At 47.4% G+C, this 24,419-nt stretch overlaps 1 protein-coding gene across 2 annotated transcripts in view; it reads right to left on the bottom strand.

The window, feature by feature from the left end:
* LTF (lactotransferrin) overlaps window positions 1–23,546 on the bottom strand; it is a 28,843-nt gene extending 5,297 nt beyond the window's left edge. Inside the window, exons 1-14 of one of the 2 annotated variants that reach the window (XM_007983959.3) lie at window positions 23,431–23,546; window positions 18,353–18,516; window positions 15,008–15,116; window positions 14,514–14,696; window positions 14,013–14,160; window positions 13,019–13,074; window positions 9,132–9,310; window positions 8,496–8,670; window positions 7,502–7,656; window positions 5,946–6,036; window positions 5,067–5,120; window positions 3,912–4,067; window positions 2,105–2,246; window positions 151–218 (exon numbers count right to left, since the gene is read on the bottom strand). In XM_007983959.3, coding sequence (XP_007982150.2) covers window positions 151–218; window positions 2,105–2,246; window positions 3,912–4,067; window positions 5,067–5,120; window positions 5,946–6,036; window positions 7,502–7,656; window positions 8,496–8,670; window positions 9,132–9,310; window positions 13,019–13,074; window positions 14,013–14,160; window positions 14,514–14,696; window positions 15,008–15,116; window positions 18,353–18,516; window positions 23,431–23,473 — 1,723 coding nt within the window. In that variant the 5' untranslated portion in view covers window positions 23,474–23,546. Of the gene's footprint in view, window positions 1–150; window positions 219–2,104; window positions 2,247–3,911; window positions 4,068–5,066; window positions 5,121–5,945; window positions 6,037–7,501; window positions 7,657–8,495; window positions 8,671–9,131; window positions 9,311–13,018; window positions 13,075–14,012; window positions 14,161–14,513; window positions 14,697–15,007; window positions 15,117–18,352; window positions 18,517–21,695; window positions 21,964–23,430 lie in introns of those variants that run through there. The other variant, XM_038004060.2, reaches the window with a different exon arrangement.
* Window positions 23,547–24,419: the final 873 nt, after the last annotated feature.

Raw genomic sequence — 24,419 nt, 5'->3', positions numbered from 1 at the left:
TTGTCTATTGAGACAAAGAATTTTGGAGTTCTTTTAATCAAAAATCTGGAAAGTGTTATAAAACCTTCCCAAAGGCAAACCTGAACACTAAGATGTGTTGTGATGCCAAAGACTCTGCTCTGAAGGAGAAAAGGAAACACCTTCACCTACCATCAGTGTTCTGCAAGACGGTGACATCTTTCACAAACGCAACGTCTCCAGCATTCTCAGCCAGGCACCTAAAATGTTCCAGAAAATATGCACATAATTACAGAAGAGAAACTCATAGGGCTTTCATAAATATTTGTAATATGCATTCCAAAAACTGAAATACAGAAGTACACATCTAAAAGACAACTATTTCTAGGAATTTACTGTTTATAATGGCAGATTGAACACAGGTGTACCTGTCCTCCTTTTAAAACCCTACATAAAAGACATTACAAAACCAAGAAAGCTAAAGATATACAATCCAGGAAACAGGCAATCTAACATGAAGACAAAGTGAAGCACCAGAATAATGGTCAACAGGACCCCCAGGACCACAGATGTGCAGGTGGCCTGTAGAGCAACCAATCCAAACTGCAGCAGGAAGATGGACACATTCCGGAGCAGCACTTCCAAGTAAATGATGAAACTGCGATAGCACCCACTGTGTGTGTGTGTGTGTGTGTGTGTGCGTGTGTGTGTGTATGTGCATGTTGTTAGAAGATTTACATTACTGGCAGAGAGTTTTGGGATGAAGTAGTGTTGTTTTTTTTTTTTCAAGTGCAGAAAATTAAGCAGATAAGAAAAGACACCTATGAACTCCAGAGTAAACAAAATTTGTACAATAAGCGAAATATAACATGAGAATAACGCTTACACAGTCGTAAGTACTGAATATGATATTAGCATGTTGGGTGCTGAAGAGTTGAAGTTTGTGGTTGTGGGGTGGAAGAGGTGCAGGGGGCAGTGTGAGAGGCTAGATCTTCTTCTATAGTACAGAGTCAGCAGAAAGTTAAAAATTAAGAACCAGCATTATAAGGATCATAGAAATAAAGGGGTAAGACACTGGTTTCAGCGTTTAATTATTTTGCTATAAATTTCCCCAATCTAGATTCTAGATAGAATTTAAACAAAAAACAAGGAATTTTCTTCCAGCATAAATAGGAATATTAAAATGTGGGTGTTTCCAGGGAACTAATACCTTGCTGCAGGTCTGAAAAAAACAGAAGAGCACACCATTCTTTCGGGCTCTTGTGAGACGTGTGTTCAGCATTTCTGAGTAGAATCACATTTCCATTTGCAAATCCTTAGTCCCTTAAAGATATTTTTATACATTCACAAAAGTTTTTTTTGCTTTGGGTTTTTTATGAGCCACTCAGAGTACAGCAAAAGCCACTTTTATGTCATTTCATCACTGGAACAAGGCAGTTGAATTTATATTAAAAAGTTCAAAGACACCCTCAGACACGTGACGCCATCTGGTGGTGAAATGTACTCTCTGCAAATGGAGGAAAAGCAACCCGGGAAGATCCTCTCTGCGCCCTTCACACCGGTAAATCGTGCCCCTGAGAAGCAACGCCCAGATGAAGGGCGCTGTAAAACGTGGGGTGTGGTTACAAATCACGAAGTGATTATAATTTGTGAATTCTGAAAACTTGTTTTTTGGCTTATTTTTCGCTTCGTTACTGGAGAATAACACTGCAATTCTGCTATCTCTTTGCCATTTCCAAGGCCAAAGTCAGAGAAAAGGGAAAACCTACAACATAATGGTGACCTAGATGAGAAGAGAGGGGGCGGCGATGAGAAAGAGAATTCTCCCGCATAAATGAAACTGTAGAAAGCACTTAGGGCACCACACTCTACCCATTGGATTTTCAGGACGAGGCTATTGAGGCTACTGCTGTTGATCTTGGCTCAAAGCCACAGGGAGAAGCACTGTGGAGCTGAGGTGAGACAGCCCTGGTGCCAGCCTCCACGCTCCAGGGCGGTGGGTGTGGTGGGGACAGCCCTCACTGGGGCCACCCATGAGCCCCCACTCTGCTGTGACAGGTCACATCTGGCCCCTTAGAACTGCAATGTCAACATGCTGAGGGATGAGGTGAGGCCCCATCCTGATGGAGCTCAGTCACAGACTCACCGGAAAGCCCCATTGTAGCCGTAGTATCTCTCATTGTTGTTGGGCACGCACTTATTCTCACCCTGCTCATTGCCAATACACAGAGCACAGAGATTAGATCTTGGGTCAGCCCCAGGGGCACAGCTTTGACTGAAGTACTCATCTGGAGAGAAGGAACAGGGGGAGTCAGTTCTTCCAACCTGAGTCCACACAAATGGCCTTTACCTAACAGCTGATGCAGGTTGGTTTCCGTTCATTAGACTCCCCAAGACAGCAGTCCGGATAGAACACACTCACCATCACAAAGCGACATGTTGTCACCAACATAGGACCCAGCAGAAAAGTTTCATTCAGACTGTAGGCATTGATGGACACCCAACTAAGTCTGGGGATGACAGCTGTGGCTGCCTGGAGGGTCCCATCATCACAGCCTCTTGCTGGGGACTCAGCTCATGACCATGGTGGCCGTGTGCATCAGAGCCTGCGAGTTGCCTAGTCCAGGATCTGATTTTGTTTTCATCAGTAATGGAAACCCTGCTTTGTATCTGGGTGCCTGGCCCTTTGTATAAAGACTAGACTTATCAGACTCCCTGGGGCTCTTATGGGTATATGGGTAGCTACTGGCCAGTGAAATGTCAGCAGGAGAGTTGGATGCCAGCTTCTTAGAAACAGCCTTGAAAGACAATTGGTACATGCCTTTTGCCCTCTCTTCTCTTTTTTCATCCTGCACATGGAATGCAGAAGCAGGGACTGGATTTACAGACGCAATGTAGGCCATGAGGTAACCTTGAGCACAGAAGCCATACAAATGGCAGAGTAGCCAGATGATTAAAGCCCAGGTTCCAGACACCACATTGTCTTAATACCGGCCCTAGGCAGACCACCTCTGGACTACATGACACAGAAATTAACTTCTGTCTTGTTTAAGCCTCTACTATTTCAGGAGTTTTCTGTTCCTTGCAGCTGAACCTGATCTGAATTCACTCATTGTATGATTTAACCCAAGAAAGAATAAACAAAGGTGACAAGAAAGCTCTGCCCCACTGAGCAAATGTCACCCATTATCAGACTCCCACAACCCCTGCTGCTGGAAGAACCACACTATGTGTCAACCTCGGGAAAAGTTGGGGGTTCCCACCCCATCCTGGCAGTTTCCCTACAGCTCAGAGGCTACCATGGAGCTGGTGAGGAGCAGAGCCACATGAAAGCGTGCCCCAGCCATGATCAAAACCAGTGCAGTGGAGCCCCTGCTCTAGGAGACGCCCATACAAGAGGGGAGTCTCATTGAGGAGGTGCTACACACCACGCCACGGGGGGGCATGGCTTATGCTGACTAAGATGAGTGCAGGGTGTGGTGGGGAGAGAAAACTCCAGAAGCAGGTGGAGCCAGACTCTTGAGGTCTTATTCAGGCTCCCTTGCTGTGTAGAGTAAGCAGTCAGTTTTGCTTAGTAACAGGAGTCACCTTTCATGAGGCAGGCAGACACCTTTCCCCAAGCTAAGAAGCCAGAGTTTAAGAGGAATTTAGGTCTAGAGCTCCAAGAGCTAAAAAGCATTTGTACATCTTGGAACTTGCATTTATTCTTAGGGTGCAGCGAAATAGGCAGATATTCCAATCTTTAATCTTGGGGTAGGGTGAGTGGGGCATGGGAAGTGCTGTGCAGGGAAGCCCCCAGTGCACCCACGCCTCCAAGGGGCAGCCACGGGGGGAATTTTCTTATGCCGGAAGAGGCGTCACTATCAGCCTGCAAATCCCTCCCCTCCCTTTGCTAAGGTTCCACAGCACTACCTCCAGGGTGGCCCACCCACCACACTTTTGGGACTCCTTACCAAATTTGCAGGAGCCCGTCTGGTTGAAGAGCAGGCCTATGGGGATGTTCCAGCCTGCAGTCCTGTCCACCGCAGTGTGGCAGGACTTCTTGCCTTTCAGAGAGTTCCACGTAAGGCCAGTGTCTGAATTCCTAACCACCGCCACAGCAAGATATCCTGGCATAACAGACGACAGAAAAACAAGCCTTAACCTCCAGGAGGCCCGGCATGTGGATTCCAGTGGAGCTGTCTGCAGCCCAGGCCAAAGCAGGCCACGAAGCATCACCAGGCAATGATTCCCACAAAGAACTGACCTTTTCAGGTAGACCGAGAAAGCATAAGCTGCTGCCTTATGTTAAGGTGACATTGATCTGAGCTATGAAATAAAACAGTAAGAAAAGCTGATTCTTTTAGTGATTACAGGGGACTGTCTTCAACCAGCCACACAATGTCCCTGAGTTACAAACCAGCAACGCGTCTCTCAGTGGAAGCTTCTAAAGCAACAAACACTATAAACAACAAGAGTGACCCCAACAGTACATAAATCACCAACCACGGTGTGCATCAGGCAAGAGCACCCACATCCAGCCGAGTAACTGCTGTGTGGGTGTAGGGGCGCATTTCTCCAGGGACCGGCCTGAGGTGAGTCTGAACCAGCCCTGTACCGGTTGAACTCAACATGGTTGCCATTGTCCTCCTGAGAGAATGCATCTGACAGACACCCACCAAGGGCAAGTCTCTTCTGAAACTGAGCAAGCACCAGCTCTGGTGGGCAGGGGGAGTGGTGCACAGAGCACTGGATTTGACACGAGGGACCCTGGGTCAAGACCAGGATCTACCACAGTATTACCTGTGGCTGTGAGTGAGATCCTGGGCACTTGGGGTCTGTCGGTGCCACTGTTTCCTCATCCCCATGAGGGGGGGAGTAGCACCCCCTAGTCCATGACCAGGACACAATGAGGGACTATGTGGATATTCTTTGCCAAGTGTGAAGGTCAATATAAACATTCATTGGAACTATTCCTCTGTAAATTATTTGCACCCTTTAAATTATGGCTCCTAGAGCCCTATAGCTTCTAGGGCTGCAATTCTTTCTATTTTTTACAGTTCCTGCCACTTCCTCTTCTAGCAACAAGAATTTATCCTTGACCCTGAAAGTGGCTAATGCCAACTCACCTTCCACAGGTCTATCCACACAGTTAGGATCAGGGTCACTGCTTTGTTGGGGTTCTGAAAGAATAAAGACAAGCAAGACATCATTATCCGCTCAGATGTAGTGAGAAGCCACAAACTTTTAAATCTCAATGATGTAGCATCAAATCCAAAGAGACCGTCCCAGCAGTTCCATGCAGGAGAAATGCGTCTATATGGTCACCAAAAGACATGGCACAGAGATGCACAGTGGCACTATTCACAACAGCCACCAACTGGAAACTACTCAAATGCCCATTCACACTCAAATGACTGAATAATCACAGTAGACTCACACAGTGACGAGACTGAACAGTCTGCAACTACACGCTTAGGTGGATGAAATGCATAAAGATGAGCAAGAGAAACCAGACCAAAAAAACACACACACACATGCTGTGCAACTCCTTTAACATGAAGTTTAAAACATAGACAAACTTAGACCTGCACCCTCAGAAGTCAGGAGAGAGGCTTCCCTTGTAGGAGTAAGGGGGTGGGGGACAGGAGGACACAGGGGGCTTCTGAAACTTGCACAGCGTTTGATCTGGGCCCGAGTGCATGGACTATACAGTGTGTGAAGTGTAATGAGTTGTACATTTATGTGCACTTTTCTGTTTGTATGTTATCATTCACTAAGATCTTCTGAAAAATTAAGAAGATAAAACCAATCTGTCCCTTGTTAGTTCTGAACACAATAGGCCTTTGTGGATGACACGGCCCCTTTCCCTTCTTCTTTCCCTGATTCTCCCTTTTGAATGTATCTGTCCATCATAACGTTTCACCTGCATTCATCAAATGGGATTACTCATTGCCCCACTCCCATGACCCAGAGGGAATACACCAGAGAATGCTAACTCCACTTACTGTAGTTCTCTGCCAGGACAGGCACCAAACCACATTTGCCTGCAGTGTACACATATCCTCCATCCAAACTCATGGCATCAGCTTCTCCTTTCTGCAAAGACAGAGCAGATCTCCAGCACCACAGGGAGGCTGCATCTCATCCTGCCTGTCTGTACAGCTCTCTGAGAGAATGGTTTTCTGTCAGGTGACCAGTGAAACAGCAGAAAGAGATGGATTGTTCGAACTGAGCACCCAGAGGGAACACCATGTGCACCTCTAATTCTCTTGCAGCCCTGCCTGCTTTGTGGGCTATCAATTCAACTGGAAAGACCAGGCACAGCTTGCACTAATCCTCTGTCCTCTGAGCAAAACCTTTTCTGTGCCCCCTGGCACTTTGGGGACACCCTCCTGGAGCAGTCTCACTCACTGAGGACACTGATGGGAACAGCTGGCTTCATCTAATCTGAACTCATTGCGCTCCAAGCGCTACACAGAAGTTGTCCGACACATAAGCTGAAGCCATCACATTGGCCCACCACCAGAATGAACAAGTCCAGACTGCAACACAGGGTCATGGACTCATTAAGAGTATGAAATGACCTCTTTGGCCCAGTAAAATTTTTTACAACTATATTAAAAATAAAGATGTGGACAAAGATCTCTACTCAAGAATGCTCACCACAGGGTTATTGATAATAGCAAAGTAAGGGACAAAGAGGAATGGGAGCATGACTAAACTGAGCCGTATTCACATAAAAGATACCCTGGAAGCATGTTTAAAAAATGTTTTCGTCTGAGTGCTATGACTCACACCTGTAATCCCAGCACGTTGAGGGGCCGAAGCAGGAAGATTGCTTGAGCCCAGGAGTTCAAGACGAGCCTGGGCAACAAAGCGAGACTCTGTTGCTGCAAAAATAATGATGATAATAATAATAACGCAGGCATGGTGGCGTATGCCTGTAGCCCCAGCTACTTGGGAGGCTGAGATGGGAGGATCACTTGAGCCCAAGAGTTCCAGGCTGCAGTGAGCTGTGGTAGTACCACTGCACTCCAGCCTGGGTGACAGATCAAGAATCTTTCTCTTTAAAAAAAAAGAAAAATTAATGTTTTCTAAGAGTAAACATTCATGTGGAAGAATGTCCATTATATGCTGTTTAGTGAAAAGGGCTTAAAAACGACATCACTGAAACACTTCATTATTGTTGCATGCATATCTGTAGACGCACAGAGAAATACTGGAATGGAGAATTAGCCAGACTTTAACCATGTCTGTCCCTCTGTGTGAGATCACAGGTGGTTTGGGGGGGTTTGTTGTTGTTTTAACATCATACCTTTCCATATTTTCCAAATTCCTTACAATAATCCTGAGTTGTTCTTATAATTAGAGGAGTGGGAAACCCACAGTAAACCGCTTTTTGAACCTAAAACGATGCATGTCCCTGAGCACACCCTCCAGGTGTCCCTGCCTCCTTCGGGCCCATGTGACCTCTTTGACTGCTGACTTCACTTTAAGCAGATGCTCAGGCCCTGGGTCTTCCACAGGGCCAGCCGCCCACCCCTGGGATGGAGCCCCCTACCAGCACCAGGGCGATGCAGTCGTCCGCAGTGGAGGCCAAGGAGCAGTTCACATTGCCTTCACTCAGGGCACTCCACTGGTCACACTTTTCCAGCTCCTGCTGGCCCACTGCACACCACACGACCCGCGCACGCCGGGCAGCCACCTCCTCCTCACCTGCCAGAGGGAAGACCGCAGGTTGGCCGGGCAACCTGAACCTTGCCAGGTTGTCCAACCTCCCCAGAGCCAGGGTCCTGCCCAGACCCTCCCTGGGACAGGAGCTACAGTAGATGTGTGGACGTGTGGACCCATGCCCTCTCCTCCTCCACTTCTCAGCTCCAAGCGCCTTCTTCAGGCCCACAGAGCTCCCTGTGTTTCCCGTTTCTGTTCCTTTGGAGAAGTTCCCTGGATTCTAATCTATCCATTAATCTTTAGTGTCAGGAGGTGCCTATTGTGTCTGTCTCTAAGGATAAAAGTTCCATGACCCAGAGACCAGTGACAGCCCCAAGAGATGGCCTAGGGGACCTTGAGCCCAGCCCTGACTTCCCCTAATACCTGCAATCACCACCAATAACTACAGTGCAGCCTCTGGGTTCCCCCAGACTCCCACTCCCAGCCCCCCATCAGAGGAGGAGCCATAGCTGAGTTCCCCCACCATGGTGTCCCCAACTAAGTTCAAGGCCTGGGCCTGGGAAGTGGGGGTGTTCCACCAGGCCTCCGGATTCATCCAGAAGGGGTCCTGGCTCTCTTGGTTCATGTTCATGTTTCTCACTTAATAGGAGGCAAATTGATTTTTCTGCCAAGCCTGGGGAGCCTAGTGTGCACTGATTGGGTGGCCAGAGTATTCTCTTAGAGACACCTGACCTCATTCGCAGAAGACACCCACACCTGCATCAAACCTCCACAATGACCCCACAGTGGCTGGGAAAAGCAGTGACCGCCACAAAGTAGGGCCACCTGCTGGGAAGTAGAAGACCGCACCAGGCGGCCCTCAGGACCCTCCTGGGCTCACTCACTTTCCTTCAAGTTCTGGATGGCAGTCAAGTAGCCGGAGCCAAGGTACAGCCCAGAATCGATCCTCGGGGGGACCCTCGAAAACCCGATGGCGGAGTCCTTGAACAGCAGATCCTTCTGCCCTCTCGGAGAGCCAAAGAGCTGGAACGCTGGTGACTTGTCCTTTCCAAACTTCTCCTAATTAAGAAAAAATAGAATTATGGTGTCAATGGTAAATATGGAGGAAACAAAAAAGATGTTAAAAAAGAGTATCTGGAGCTTTGGGATCATTCTAACTGAGAGCAGGAGCCTCAGTTGCGACCCTCCTGCAGAGGGACTCGTGCCATCCCAGAGACCCAGCAGCTATGGCTCATTCTTTGAAGAGTTGCTGAGGTTCAAGCACCTTAGGGCCCTGGGAAGATTGCATCGACCACCCCCTGCTTCTGCTCCCATCATAAGACACTGCCAGTCGGTGTGGCAGAGGAGTTCCATTGCTTCTGCTGTCCAGAGTACAGCCTGGGCAAGCAGCCCAATGCATTAGTGTGCTATCCTGCAGCAAGGCTACAGGACTTCTAGAGTGGCAGAAGTCAGGGAAGTAAGGAACCTTGCCCTCCGCCCCCCAAATCCAAGCAAGTGGGGAGGACTATGGGTGAAGATACCTGTGCCTCGCGGAGAAGCTCCCAGATGGCGTCCTCCTTGCCGTTCACACTTCGTGCCACAACGGCATGAGAAGGGACCCGTGCCAGGTGGCACTCCTTGAACTTGTCCACTGGCTTCCGAGTATTGTCTGGGCAGAGCAGCTCATAATTGTCCCTTTCAGCCGGGTCTGACAGGTCCTCTGCAGGAAAGGGGAGGTGGGAGGGAGCCTAGATGAGCCAACTCCAGCAGTACCCACGAACTGTAGTTCTCCTTCTCCCCACAGAATTTTGAGTTTGGGGAGACATCTTGCACAACTCACAAAACTGAGGGTCAGAAAGGCAGGGATTTGCTCCAGAACACTCAGAAAGGTAAAGGTAGTGCCCCAAAAGCTTCAGGGGGCAGCCGAAGTGTCATCCTTTTCCTAAATCACTCAGGGCGCCCTGCGGTTCCCCTGCAGGTCAGAAAGGCCGAACCAGACCCGTCTGTTTCTGCAGCATCTCTGCCTGGAAAAGTCACTTTGTAGAGACAAGCCCAGGGGGCCACCAAGGGTTACTCCCTTACCCACATCTCTGGGAAGAAGAAAAATGACAAAAATGTTGATAAGGCAGGAAATAAGGCAGGAAGGTGAGTCACTTTCCAACACTGAGTATATCAAAAGAAGGGAAAGAATGGTTTCATGAGTGAGTTCAGGCAAATGTGGAAGATCATATATAAATTGCTTCAGAATGTGTAAAGTGATTAAAAAAAACTTGTCTGAGTCATTTTATGAGATTAGTACAACCTTGATGTCAAAATTAGAGAAAGTACAGGAGGGAAGAATTAAAGGTTTATTTTACTTACGAACATAAATGCAAAAATTATAAATAACGAATTAGCTAACTCAGTCCCACGGAGTATTTAAAAAACTAACAGATTGGGATGAAGGCTTATCAGTTTATTCTATTAACAAAAGAATGGCTGAACAGCAAAAAAAAAAAAAAAAAAAAAAAAAAAAAAAAAAACTAAAGTAATCTGCATTTAGTGGAAGAAAACCATGAGATCATCTTCATCTCAATAGACGCAGAAGGACTGTTTATGTTCAACATCTATTTGTGTGTGTGTGTGTATGCTTTTTTTCAGTCTCAGAAAAATAGTGATAGATAGAACCGGTAACCTTTTTGTTAGTTTATTTGTTTGTTTGAAGACTGAGTATCACTCTGTTGCCCAGCCTGGAATGCAGTGGTACAATCTCAGCTCACTGCAGCCTCCATCTCCTGGAGTCAAGAGATTCTCCTGCCTCAGCCTCCCGAGTAGCTGGGATTACAAGCCCACGCCCTCATGCCTAGCTAATTTTTGTATTTTTAGTAAAGATGAAGTTTCACCATGTTGGCCAGGCTGGTCTCAAACTCCTGACCCCATGTGATCCACCCACCTCAGTCTCCCAAAGTGCTGGGATTACAGGGGTGAGACACCACGCCGGGCCATAAGTTATTGACTTGATAAATGCCATTAATCAAAATATCTACAGCAAAAATCTTACTAAAAGAAGAAAATTTAGACATTCACCGCAAAATCAGGAACAAGGCAAAGATGCCCACTAGTACAATGCCAACACAATTCTAGACAACTGGATCACACAATTTACAAAATAAAGGATATAAACACTGGAAGGAAAAAGACAAACTCTTATTTAAAAAGATGATATAATTATCTACAAAAAAAACAACAAAACCAACAGAAACTAATACAACTAACAAGGGAGTTCAGAGGAGTAACAAGTTATAAGAGCAACCTACAAAAATCTGATGTTATCCTCATTAACAATAACCAAATAGAAACCAATGTGGACTGTAAGATGTTACAATAGCAACTAAAACCATTAAGTAGCTTATAATTAGCCTCCCACAAAGACACATCAGACTCATAAAGGAAGAAGTTTAGTTCTATCAAAGAAGCTAAAAAGAAATGTGATCAAATGGGGGAAATTTAGCATCACCATGGACTGGACAACTTAATGTTATAAATATGCTGATTTTTCATGCAACAATTCAAATTCAATACAATTCCAATCAAAATTTCCAGAAATTCAACAAAATAATTCTGAAGTTTTAGCTCAGTATATTTGAAAAGGAATAATAAAGTGAGAGGGGAGAAGGAGGTCTCTCTCATTCTCTCTCTCTTCCTCTCACTGGCTTTCTCTCTCTCTCTCTCTCTCTCTCTCTCTCTCTCTGTTCTCTCCACCAGATAGTAAGACCCATGTAAGTCACAATATCAAAAGCAGAAAAAATGCAAATACACCAATGAAACAAAATAGCTCAGAAACTGGTCCACTCAGATATATACAAACTTGGTGTAGAATTGGCTTCACATATCAGTAGAAAAAAGATAATTTTGTATAGTTTTTATTGTAAGGAAAATTGCCTCACTGTAAAGGGGATAAAATGCAAAAGCCAAATCCATATCTAATTTTCTAGGTAGAGCACATATACATAGATGAGGAAGGGGATCTTCAAATCTTATTGTAGGAAATAATTATGATTTGGGTGTGAAGAAGGGCATCTTTGAAAGACCTCAAAACTACAAACCAACAGGGCGAGGCTTGTGGATTTGACCTTATCAATATCAAGGATTTTTGATCAACAAAGACTGCCGTTGTCAGATTTTTGAGTGAGAAAAGATTTTACTGAAGTTTAAAATCAGCAATGGTTTGATACCTAGATAGAAGGAACTTCTGTCCTTGAATCAAAATCATGCAGAAACAAGATGTGAAACTCAATTTAAAAAGTAGTCAAATGTCACAAAATAAGAAAGGGAAGCCCAAACTGCTAGCAAATAGGTTGAGATGATCAAACTCAACAGATGTCAGAGAAATGAAAATTAAAATCAACAACGAACTATCTATTGCATTACAACCATCATTCGGACAAAACTATGAAAGTCAAAAAATACTTCTAAGTGAAGTTGTGGGAAAATTAGAACACTTGCAGACTGTCCTTCTAGACAGCAGCCTAGCAATACTGGGTGCATGTGGGGTCTGTCTCTGGTGGCCCTGGGTGCATGTGGAGGCCTGGTTCTGGTGGCCTCTGATGAATGCAGGGTCTGTCTCTGACGGTCCTGGGTGAATGTGGGTGTTGTCTCTTTCTCTGGTGGTCCTGGGTGGATGTGGGGTGTGTCTCTGATGGTCCTGAGTGAATGTGGGTATCTGTTGCTTTCTCTGGTGGTCCTTGTTGGAATATAGTAGCTCTGTCTCTGTCTCTATTGGTCTTGCATGGAATGTAGTGGGCTTATGGCCACTGGTCCTGGGTGCAGTGTGTTCAGCCTCTACATACTCATCAATTGTGCTTTAGTATAGGTCCAGGAGGGACACTGTCCAGCAGGACAGTAAGGAACACATGTGAAGGTATCAGTCATGTGGCTACATGTGGTAGAGGAAACGAGAGCACTGTCTGTCCATCACTATGGTGACAGAGAAGTAAAATGTGGACTTATTCCACGGAATATTCCTCAACTGTTAGGACCCTTGAGCTAGACGCATATACAACAATACTGATAAACCTCTAAAACAAAATGCTGAGCAGAAAACCCGAGCAGCAGGGTTTCTAATGCTCACTAAAACCTCTATGAACTCAGAAACCAGAAACACAAACCAGCACAATCTGTTCTGCACAAGCACATACATCTTGGAGGATGCATTGCCAAGCACCTTGGCGTGGGTGTCTATGAGGGGAAGAGAAAGGCAGTGGGCACAGGAAATTTAAAGAAGCCTGATCATTTAAAATATGAAAGCTCATAAAATCAGAGCTGTGCCCTGTAGGAATCTTGAAAATGGTCTGCCATGAACTTCGGAATCTAATTAGCTCAAAGGTCAGAGTCATGATCAGGTAAGATAAAAGGGGGCAGAACCCACAGCTCATCACCCTGCTCTTACCAAACACTGTGCTCTCTCTGATAAAAGCCACGTCTCCAGCCCCGTCTCTCAGACACCTGTGAAAAGAGAAAGCATCAGGGGTAAGCACGGGCAGCCCCTTCCTGGCCCCTCCCTGTGGAACAGCAACCCTGGCACTCAGCACCTGTGGGTTTCCACTCCCTGTGGGGCAGGGCTCTGAGGCTTTGGGGCATCCCAGCTGGGAAGGTAGGGGCTCCCTCCAGGTGGATTCTGAAGAAGGGCTCAGGTGCTGTCCAGAGGCCCCCATCTTCTGCTTTGAGGGCTAAGAGGACAAAACTTTTTTTCTATATACAAGAGAGTTTTGAAGCCTCTACCCAAGAGGGTAAAGGCTTAGCATTCCTGTTCATCTGACTCTTTCCCTCAGGACTGAGTGTGCAGGTGTGCCCTGGCCAGTGGGGAAGCGCGGAGGCCCCCTTCTGCAAAAACACCTAGCGCCAGCAGACAGAATGGGAAAAGGGGGAGCTCAGCCTCTGCGTGGGGGCAGAGAGGATGGGGGCGAATCAGGCATTGCTCACTGTCCTTCAGCTGTGGGGAGAGGCCCAGGTGGGTAGAAGGACATCAGCCCGGACACTGCAGCCATCCTGCCCAACCAGGAGCCAGGACTGCACATCTCATGACAAGAAGCCTTCAGTCCTGCTGTGGTTAGGGAGGGGGCAGAAATTAGTATGAGGAACCCAGGACAACACGGGAGCCAAGTTGGATTCAGGGCTCTCTGAGGTGACAGGAGGGCCCACAGCCACAGTGACTGCCCGGGGGGCTGGTGAGAGGTTGGGGGCAAGGGTGGGCCTGGAAGGCTGGAGGGGAACACACACTGGGCAGGCCTGCACTCTTGTTGGACACACAGCAGTAGGAGAACCAGACCTCCTCTCTGGTCCCCGAGAGCAGGCTGGGCTTTACGTGGGGCCAGAGAAAAAGCCTCCCGGCCTGAAGCCACGGAACACTTGGCCACTGAAGAGAAGGGGATAGGGTCACTCACTTGAAGGCACCAGAGTAGCCAAAGTACGGTTCCTGGGAGGAGAAGGCACATTTGTTTTCCCCTGTCCCCGCACACAGGCGACACAGGTTGGGGAACTGTCCTTCATCTGCACCGGGAACACAGCTGGCTGAGAAGAACCTGGCCACAGCTGTTAAACACAGAGAAGTGGACCACAGAGTGTGAGCCGGCCCTGGCCACAGCGGGTTACACCTCCCATCCTGAGGTCCCCGTGGGCAGGGCTCCTTCCTCCACCCCTGCAGGAGAGCCTCTGTCCTGGGGCTGGGAGCTCGAGACATGCACCTCTGCTGACAGCAGACTCAGCTGTGCCTCCCAAAGGCTGCTGGAGTAACAGATCCTGCCAGCAGGATGTTACAAGCCAGCCAGTCTCACCCCCACCTTGATTCATCCCACACTTTCACCTGCATGATCTGTGTGGTCTGTGCTTACAACTGGAGTAGAGTCCCCTGCCTGAGGTCACTCACTATCCCCCAACCATCTTACCTGCCTCAATGGGCTCAGGTGGACCCATCCAGTTCAAGAATGGACGAAGCATCCCTATAGGGACATTCCACCCAGCGGTCCTGCGAAGGCCTGTGTGGCAGGACTTCAGACCTTGCAGTTCGTTCAGCTGAAAGCGGCCGCCCTTCTTCACCACAGCCACGGCATAATAGTGGGTTCGTGGCTCTGCAATGGGGCAGATGGAATTGAAAGCTCTTAGCCTGGACAAGAGGTACGAAAACAACCCCCTCTGAAAAGTCTCCAGTGGGAAGGGGGAACGCTATGCTGCAGTTTCCTCGCAGTTCACATGTGTCCTCCTGTCATGGGTCAGCATCAGGAGAAACGGCCTTCATCTGGCCCAGAGCCCAGCGACTCCATTCCCTGCATGTGTGATGTGACCGAAACTCCACCTCCACATGTTCCCCAACTCCCAATCCACAGAGCTCAGGGCACAGGCTGGGCCCACCATGGCATCTGGGACCCCAGGCAGAACTCACTTTCTTCGGTCCCGTAGACTTCCGCTGCTACAGGTCGCAGTTTGTAGGGGGCCAGGCCTGCTTCGTACATCAAACCACCATCAAGGGTCATAGCATCGGCCTTGTTTGCCTGAAAGTAAAGAGGCCAGACCGGCTTCAGCAAAAAACTCACCCAAACCCAGCAAGTGGGACTTCAGGACCTCAGAAAGTCTCCATGGCTGGAAGGGTCGTCAAAGGGGTCCGCTTTCCATCACATCCACTCACTTCCTATGAGAGATGGTGAGAGCCAAGGACTCCTGTTTCGGGACAGTGAGCACCAGCTCTCTGACTCCTGAGTCCAGCACCTGCCCTCTTTCTCCTCTGCCTGCCTGTGTCACTCTCCTGATCACACCCTTCACAGTCATCTGTATTGGAAGTTGTTTGTTCTAGATGCTTTCTATTTTTGCTCTATATTCATTTAAGTTCTATTTTATTGGATAGAAAATATGGTTATTAAGAGATCCTAAAATTATCATAAGAAACCATGTTCCTCTATTTCTGCACATTGCTTCCCACATGATTACATATTTCTTTGGTTTGCAATGTGGGATAGATCAGCGGTCCCCAACTTTTTTGCCACCAAGGACCAGTTTCAGGGAACGTAATTTTTCCACAGACAGATGGGGAATGGTTTTGGGATGAAACTGTTCCACCTCAGATCATCAGGCATTGGATTCTCACAGGCAATGCAACCCAGATCCCTCGCATGCTCAGTTCTCAATAGGGTTCACACTCCTATGAGAATCTAATGCCGCTGCTGATCTGACAGGAGGTGGAGCTCAGGCAGTCAGGCTCACTAGCCGGCCGCTCACCTCCTGCTCTGAGGCCTAGTTCCTAACAGGCCATCAACCAGTACGAGTCCGCAGCCAGGCGGTGGGGACCCCCGGGATACGTCAGATTTTGTGGACTGCTTATTCATCTAAAACTGGATACATTTTCTAACTTCTGCAGAGCCTTTATTGATTTTGTTGACAGCACAATGTTTTCTCATAATGTGGGTGTTCTATCGTGTATTGAATAATTTCCCCCAATGTTTAGCACTTGGATTTATTTCTAACTATTGCCTGTGAAGATTGTATTTTCATGAATATCTTTGTCCTCAGTATTTTTCCTTGTGACCACTTGTGTCCTTGCATAGGCACGTGAGGGTGGAATCCCCCAGATGAGGAGCACGTTTCTCCCCATGACTCCGGCTGCCGTTGCCGTTCTGCTTCCAGAAGACTTATGATACCAACTCAGAATGGCACTGCCCGTGAGGACCAGCTTCACTCTTGAATCACCAGCAGGGCAGGCTATCATTCGTTAGCTGTTATTACTATAGAAAATTTGAGTACTAACAAATTGCTCAGGTCTGATTAGTAAGGGGAACATCTCACAAGTATTTTTTATTAATCATGAATTCCCTCTTACTAGTAACTCTGTTCATATCATTTTTCTTCTATGATTTTACATTTTTTCCAATTTGAGTTATTCTTTTATTTATTTTTTTCAAGACGGAGTCACCCAAGCTGGAGTGCAGTGGCACCATCTCAGCTCACCACAACCTCCACCTCACAAGTTAAAGCGATTCTCTTGCCTCAGCCTCCCGAGTAGCTGGGACTACAGGAGAGTGCCACCACACCCGGCTAACTTTTTATTTTTTTTATTTTTTTATTTTTTTGTATTTTTAGTAGAGACAGATTTTCGCCATCTTAGCCAGGATGGTCTTGATCTCCTGACCTCGTGATCCACCTACCTTGGCCTCCCAAAGTGCTAGGATTACAGGCATGAGCCACCGCGCCCGGCCTTGAGTTATTCTTTTATAGAGTGTAAATAGTAATCATGTGTCAGAGCTGGTGCATATTCATCCATTCTGGTGCTTTCTAAATTTTTTATTTAAATATTTTCTATGGGCTATGAATTGCATTTTCCGTATTTTAGAATGTCTGTTTCATGATTTAGTTCATTGTTTAAGAGATTTGTATTTCCTATACAGTTCTGCTAGTTAACCTGCCCCCTAGTTTTTCAATAATACAAGTTTTATTTTTAACCATTTAATCTATCTCAATTTTATTTGCATGAATGGTATGTAGCACCGCTTTCAAATAGGGATCTTATTTTCTGAGATCAGACGAGATCAGATGCATTCAGGGTGGTATGGCTGTAGACAGATCTTATTTTAAAAGGCAGATTTTGTGGCTTCTTTCACATATATTCAGATTGAGTAGGTTAGAATAGAGCCTAGGAATCTGCATTTTAAACAAGCAAGAGATGTGGCACTGGTTTTTTGTTTTTGCTTTTGTTTTTTGAGATGGAGTCTCGCTCTTGTCACCCAGGCTGGACTGCAATGGCATGATCTTGGCTCACTGCAACCTCCCCCTCCCAGGTTCAAGTGATTCTCCTGCCTCAGCCTTGTAAGTAGCTGGGATTACAGGCATGTGCCACCACACCCAGCTAATTGTTGTATTTTTAGTAGAGACGGGGTTTTGCCATGTTGGCCAGGCTGGTTTTGAACTACTGACCTCGGTTGATCCTCCCACCTCGGCCTCCCAAAGTGCTGAAATTACAGGCGTGAGCCACTGCACCCAGCTGCTGGTACTGTTTGTATGCAGGTAATAGTTGTAAAATAATAGCCTAAAACATTGATTAAACTAGATTTTTCCCTAAGTACTATTCTAATAACTCCATTGTATTTATAAGGTAATCCTATGAAGTTGCCTTGGGAACTTTTACATACATTATCCACTCTGCTGGAGTTGAGTACACATGATTATGGCACATGGCAGGTACACAGAATATATTTGTTGAATGAATGAGTAAAAATTATTTCAGTAGATCTTACATCTCAAAAAATAAAAGGAATCATAAATCATATACAAGTCATGATACCCTTTTCTCTCTCTCTGAAAGTGTCTTGGACAAAAGTCTTTCTAATGCCCAGCACCCTGGCAGGCCCTGCCCCAGCCATGTGATGTGGCAATGTGACCAGGACAAGCTTCTTTCTCACAGGGTTTAAAGGTCATAACTCTTTTGGAGGATTTCCCTCTCTGGGTAACCTTGCTTTTTGCCGATCCTATGTATTCATCAAACACAAGTGCTTACATTTCATTTTGGAACAGTTGTTATTAACAGTTTATGTGGAGGCCCCAGGTTCCTCACACATGGTCTCTTAAGCTCCTTTCTTTCTGCTCTGAAAATAGCACGGTTCCCTGTGAGAGAGGACAGCTCCCAACTTAGTTGCCCAAAAGGTGAAGCGGAAGAAGTAAGGAAATCCCATGTTCTATGTTTTTCCATTTCTCTCTCCCTTCCATTCAGCTTGGTCCCAGCCAACACCCAGCACTGACTCACCGCAATGGCCTGGATACAGTTGGTGGGGGAGGCTCTCTTTATGCAGCTGACAGGAGGGCCACGCACTCTTCTCAGATTCCCTTGCCATTGGGAGCATTTTGTGGCCTCGGGTTGGGATACAGTGCACCATCGAACACTCCTCCTACGGGCAGCCAGACACAGTCCTGGGAGAGAGGGGACAAGAAGTAAGGATTCAACCACTGACTGAGGCAGTGACCACTGCACCCTCTGATACGAGTTTTCCAGACTCCTCCCTTTCTCTCAGCTGCCCTCCTTCCCTCTCCATTTCATGGCTACGTCCAGCCAGCCATTCTCCACAAGTGGAGGCATCTTGATGGACTAACAAGATCTCTGCATTGGCTAGAGGTCTGTGGTTCTCAATAAATTAAAGGAGAAAGTGCCTCTAGATTATTTTTATTCCTATGACTTTGACATGTTTCCTACTACTTAAAAAATGATGGTGATCCCTCAAATCGGTTATGGAATTCTTCTACCAGCTTTGGCAACTTTGAACCTGGAAGGCAGGCAGGAAAGGAGGCATTGCTCCTGTTTTACTGACGTCGAAATTGGCTCCTAAGGAGGCTGAGCGACTCGCCACTCAGCAGTGTGGAGCCCAGCTGAGAATCCAGGTCTCTCTAGACTGTTTTGTCCATAAATGTCTTCCCAGGGAATGCCAACAGAACAAGGGAAAATATACCTGACTTGGTTAGTAGCTGAGGTAAATGGTAAGTCAATGTCAATGGAGACAAATCGGTTGGTTGGTGTGCCTGAGCTACCACCATTCACTCTGTACAGAAAGACTGGTTCTCCTGTTGAGCCTGCTTTTGTTACTCAAATCCATGCTATTAGGGAGGGAGATGCATTGAATTTACTTCCCTGGTTGCCTGATAAAAGGCATCTACAAAAAACCTGCAATGAACATTATACTAAAATAATGAAAGACTGACTGCTTTCCACCTAAGATCAGGAGTGATGAGAGAGTGTCCACTCTCACCTCTTCTATTTAACAGTATTAGAGATTCTAGTCACAGCAATAAGGCAAGAAAAGAAATGAAAGACACCCATATTGGAAAGAAAGAAGTAAAACTGACTTTATTTTCAGATAACATGATCTTCTATGTAGAAAATACTGAAGAATCTACAAAGTACTATTAGAATTAACAAACAAGTACAGGATATAAGATCAATATATAAAAATTGATCATATTTTTGCATACAGCATAGAACAATCTAAAAATGAAATTAAGGACATAATGCTAGATAGTATAACATCAAAAAGGATTTAATACTTGATGAGTAAATGATAAGAACAGACATTTTACCAAAGAAGATATATGAACGGACAATAAGCACATGAAAAGGTGCTCAATATCATTAGTCAAAAAATGCAAATTGAAAATGCAAGAAAATATCATTTCACACCCTCTAAGCAGGTTATAATAGCTAAAACAGACAATGACACGTATCGGTGAGAATGTGGAGGAGTGGAAACCCTCATACATTGCTGAGAATGTAAAATGGTGCAGCCACTTTGTAAAACAGGTTGGCAGCTTCTCAAAATGTAAAGCACAAAGTTCCAATAGGACCCAGCAATTGCACTTCTAGGCATATAGCCAAAAGAAATATTATAAAAACCTATCGTACATAAAGGCTTGTGCATGAATATTCATAGTAGTGTTATTCAGAACAGTAGAAAACTGGAAACAACCTAAATGTCCAATAACTGGTGAATGTACATCCATTCAATGGAATACTACTCAGCAGTGAAAAGAACTACTAACATGCCCCACAACATGAACGAGCCTCACTTATGCTCAGTGAAAGAAGCCAGACACAAGGGACCACATACTGTATGATTCCATGTGTATGAAATGTCCAGAAAAGGCAAATTTGTAGAGACAAGAAAATAGATTAGTGGTTGTCTGATGCTGGGATAGAAATGAGGATTAACTATAAACAGACATGAGGGACCTTTACTGGAGGGGATAAAAGTGTTCTAAAACGGATTTATGGTGATGGTTGCACCACTCGGTAAGGTTACTAAAACTCATTGAATTGTAGGCAAATAGGTGATTTTTTTATGATATATAAAATATACCTCAGTAAAGCTGTTACCAAAACCAAAAACAAACAAACAAACAAAGAAAAACAAAACAAACACACAGTTGTAAAAGCCCTCTGCCCTTTGGATGTGCTATGGGGTAGAATGTTCAGCCTCTGCTGCCTCCTATTTCTGAGCCATCCCCTTATGGTGAGAGCCACCCACGGCCCTTGGGTGGGCAAGAGGCCTATAACTCCCAAGCTGAGTCTGCAGGGGTTTGGGGACACCCAGCTGCTCCCCTTCACCCACCCTCATCCCGGGGAAATCCCAGGGGATATAATCTTGCCTTGGAAGCCCTTATGGAACTATCCTACACTGAGAATTAACCCAATCAGATGCAGCCATTTGTGACCCAGTAAGCTTTAACTGGATACCTGCTGTATACACAGCACTGTGTGTCACACAACGAATGTGTAAGCGGACAGGACTAGATTTTACTTCTCACTGGAGAGGCAAAAATCCAAAAGAAGGAAGCTAAGAATGGTGAATGTGTTAAAAGAGAACAAATAGCAACTAATGAAGACATACATGTCTGTATTGTGAGTTCTGCCAACATCTCCCTTCTCCAGGGGAGGGAACTGTGGCTTTAACTAGTTATGTGGCTTGTGGAAGTTCCCATAGCTAATAAGTAAGTGTTGGATCTAGGACTTGAACCTAAGCAGTCAGACACTAAACTCCCCTACTCTTACCACTGGGCTAGCCTACCTATTTAGGTTGGCAAAGTGAGAGACAGGTTGGAGATGGGGTTAGAAAAGGGTCTGGGTCAGATCATGGAAAGTCTCCAATGCTGATCCAGGGAGGTCTTATACAGGATGCAGTGAAGCTGTGACTCATGGGAAAGGCTGGAAACTGGAGCTCTCCCTAGGGCAGGGGTAGAGTGAACTGAGACCTGGGACCCAAGAACAGGCAGAGAAGCTGTGGCCAAGGAAGGCACCAGGGAAGGACTGGTCTGAGTGGAGAGGGGGGACAGCACTGAGAACAGAGAAGGGGGCAGGGATAGGGAGGTGGTATCAGAAATCACCTTAGTAATGGGTGGGTTCTGGGGATGAAGGGAGAGAGTAAAATTGAAGACCACGCCTCAAGCTGGAGGTGAGGGCTGAGTAATGATGGGAACCTGTGGGCAGAGTTCATTTCTTCCCCTAAGAGGAGCTGAACCAGGGTGACTAAAGGACCACTGAGCGCCCTACCAGAATTCCCAGTCCCTAGCCCCGCAAACACCAGGTGAAGTCTCCACGCTCTTACCTCCCAGCTCTGAAGCTGTGTGACTCCCTGAAGTGGGTCTGGGTCTGGCCCCTCCAAAATCCTCAACCCGGCACTTGTATTCAGTGTCAGGTGAATACTGCTGCTCACTGGACCTGGCTGGACTCTGACTAAAGCTTACATTCTGGGCAGACATGCAGTGCTCTGGCCTTGAAGGCAGGGGCCAGGACAGGAGTTACTCTCCCCACCTACCCACACAGCTCATGATAGGGCCCAGGCAGACTGCTCAGACTGATGGGAAACCTCATGAGTGCCTCCCAGCCCATGGCTCCGGGGGCTAGGCAGACAGACTCCTCCACCCACTGCTCACATGGCTTAGATCCAGCTGGCCCCACCCACCCAACTTCTGTCAGCCTGGACACCCATGGGGAGCAGGGCAGGAATCCCATAGGGCAACTGCCACCATTGCCTCAGGAAGGACAAGGGTTTCAATGGCACTTTGGGGTGCAGGCCACCATCCCAATTGACTACAGGATTCAAACTTCAGACCTCAGTAGGCACCCAAACAACCAAAGATCCAAGTGAATATGAAACCCAGCGGTGCAACTCTGAGCCAGAATCCTGGACCACAGCCCATGACCACTTCCAGGAAGGCAAGGCTTCCTTCCTCTCCTGCCCCTCCCAGGTGGCCCTAACCCTGTGCAACAGGCCACTTGCCAGGGAGCTTGAGGGGAAGAGAACAGTCGGGTCCTGGCCAGTCCCAATCTGTCTTAGAGACGAGAAGGATGACCAACACCCAAGAGAAGGAATTTGGAGCAGGAGACCAGAAGGGCAGGCACAAGGATGGGTTCGGGATAACACTGCTGTTCTCTATCCACCGCCACCACTTCCATCCAGGAAGCTCCCCGCCTTAGGTAGATGCCGTAAGACAGGTGGAGGCTGCACTGGGCTGGGGAGGTGTGACACCTGGGCTTTCACTATGCCCCCTCCCACTGCCTAAGTCCTGATGCCCATCACAGCCCTTTCTGCTGAGGCCTGGGACCTTCCCCTCCCCGCCGGCACTGCAGGGAGCTCCGCACTCACTAATGTGCAGCGCTGGAGAGTGCCCTCTGAGCACCCAAGAAATTACTTTGGTTATGGAACTAACAATTGTTTCCTTCCTTCTACTCTTCCCTTCTGTTCGGCTCACATTTCCCTCTCAAACTCTCTGACACAGGGTTCCATCAGGAGCACTGCACCCCTCCGCACCCCTCCCCACCCCTCTGCCACAGAAGGTGGGTGAATGCCCCATCTCCTGCTCACAACCCTGTGGACCCATGGTTAGGCTGTTTCTTTAAGTGAAGAAACTAAGTCTCATAAAGGCTCTGTCTTGCTGGGGTCTCACAGCAGGAGCTAGGATCTGAACTAGGGTCCTTGAGCTAGTCATTCACCCTCTCTGAGCCTAATTTTCCTCCCAGGTAAAACGCGTATCACAATATAATGGGGACCAAATCCATAGCGGGGACACAAAGCGACAGTTGCCTGGGAGGTCTTTTGAGAAGCTCTGCGGAGAGCTAGGCGTGTCCCGACCCGGTTTAGAGGAGCCCAGCTCCTGTTCCTCCCCAGGTTAGAAAGAGACTGGCCCCGCGTCTGGGCCGCCTCCCAGCTACAGACGCAGGGACCGCGGGGCTCAGAGACTCCGCGCCCAGCCAACCGGACACAGGGACCAAAGCGCCTAGCCGACAGGGCGCAGGAGACGCCCATCAGGCGGCGCGCGCCCACAGGCACCTGCACTCACCGAGGGTCCCGAGGAACAGTAGGGCAAGGAAGACAAGCTTCATGTTTGAAGTCCGGAGGCGACTTGGCAAACGAAGGCTCTGCCACCTGCGCCTGCCCTGCGCCCCTTTATTCAGGGATTTGCCCCGCCCTGTTGCCCAATAAACACCCCTTCCCTCCCCACTCCCCGCGGCCAGGTCTACTGAGGATCCAAGCTCCGGAAAGCCCTGAGGCGGGGCAGGACTCCACACCGTGCCGGGAGAGGAAGGCCAGCCTGCGCCTCACCTGTCCTGGTTCTGCTTGGCTACTGCGATGTTCTTTCTCTCTCACTAGTCTGCAAGTCCCTAGGAGTCGCAGCCCCCTGAGCCTTGTCCCGGCTCTGGTCTCAGTGCCTTCTAGAGGGCAGGACACAGAGCAGAGGGTCTTTACTGGAAGATCGCCTTGACCTGTGAGACTGCTGTCTTCAGCAGATGACCTTGAAGGTGCCTAGGAGCCAGTTAGGGCAGGTGGGTTTGCTTTCACCTTGGCTCTGCAGTGAGCCCTGAGTTGAAAAGATGACCCAACCGCCCCCAGCAGCAGCCTAGGGACAGCTGACAGAGAAAATAGAGGCTGCCTAGAGTCCCAGGCAAGCTGCCCAGGGGGTGTCTCCCTGCCCTGCTGAGACCCACAGTACAGCTCCCAGAAAACAGACAGGGACCTCAGAGGGGAATGGCCACCACCCAAGGCTGGCTCCAAGTTCTTATTTGCCGACAAGAAAGATGCCCTATGGCTAGGATGCCCTACTATTTGTTTCTTTCTTTTTTTTTTTTTTCTCCACCTCCTCCTTCTTTTTTGGTGTTGATAGTATTCAGTAGGAAACGGTAACCTCATTTTAACAATTGCCATAAACGTCAGATTTTAAAATTCAAAAGCTAGAATACTGCTTTTGAGAATACATCTCATAAACACAGTCCCATGACACACAACAGCCCAGGTGCAAATGTCTCCAGGACACCACTGCATGCTATTAAT

The sequence above is a fragment of the Chlorocebus sabaeus genome, chromosome 22, assembly GCF_047675955.1.
Source record: "Chlorocebus sabaeus isolate Y175 chromosome 22, mChlSab1.0.hap1, whole genome shotgun sequence".
NCBI classification, from domain to species: Eukaryota; Metazoa; Chordata; class Mammalia; order Primates; family Cercopithecidae; genus Chlorocebus; species Chlorocebus sabaeus.
Note: the sequence above shows the minus strand (reverse complement) of the source record. Positions and strands in the feature narration are given on the sequence as shown.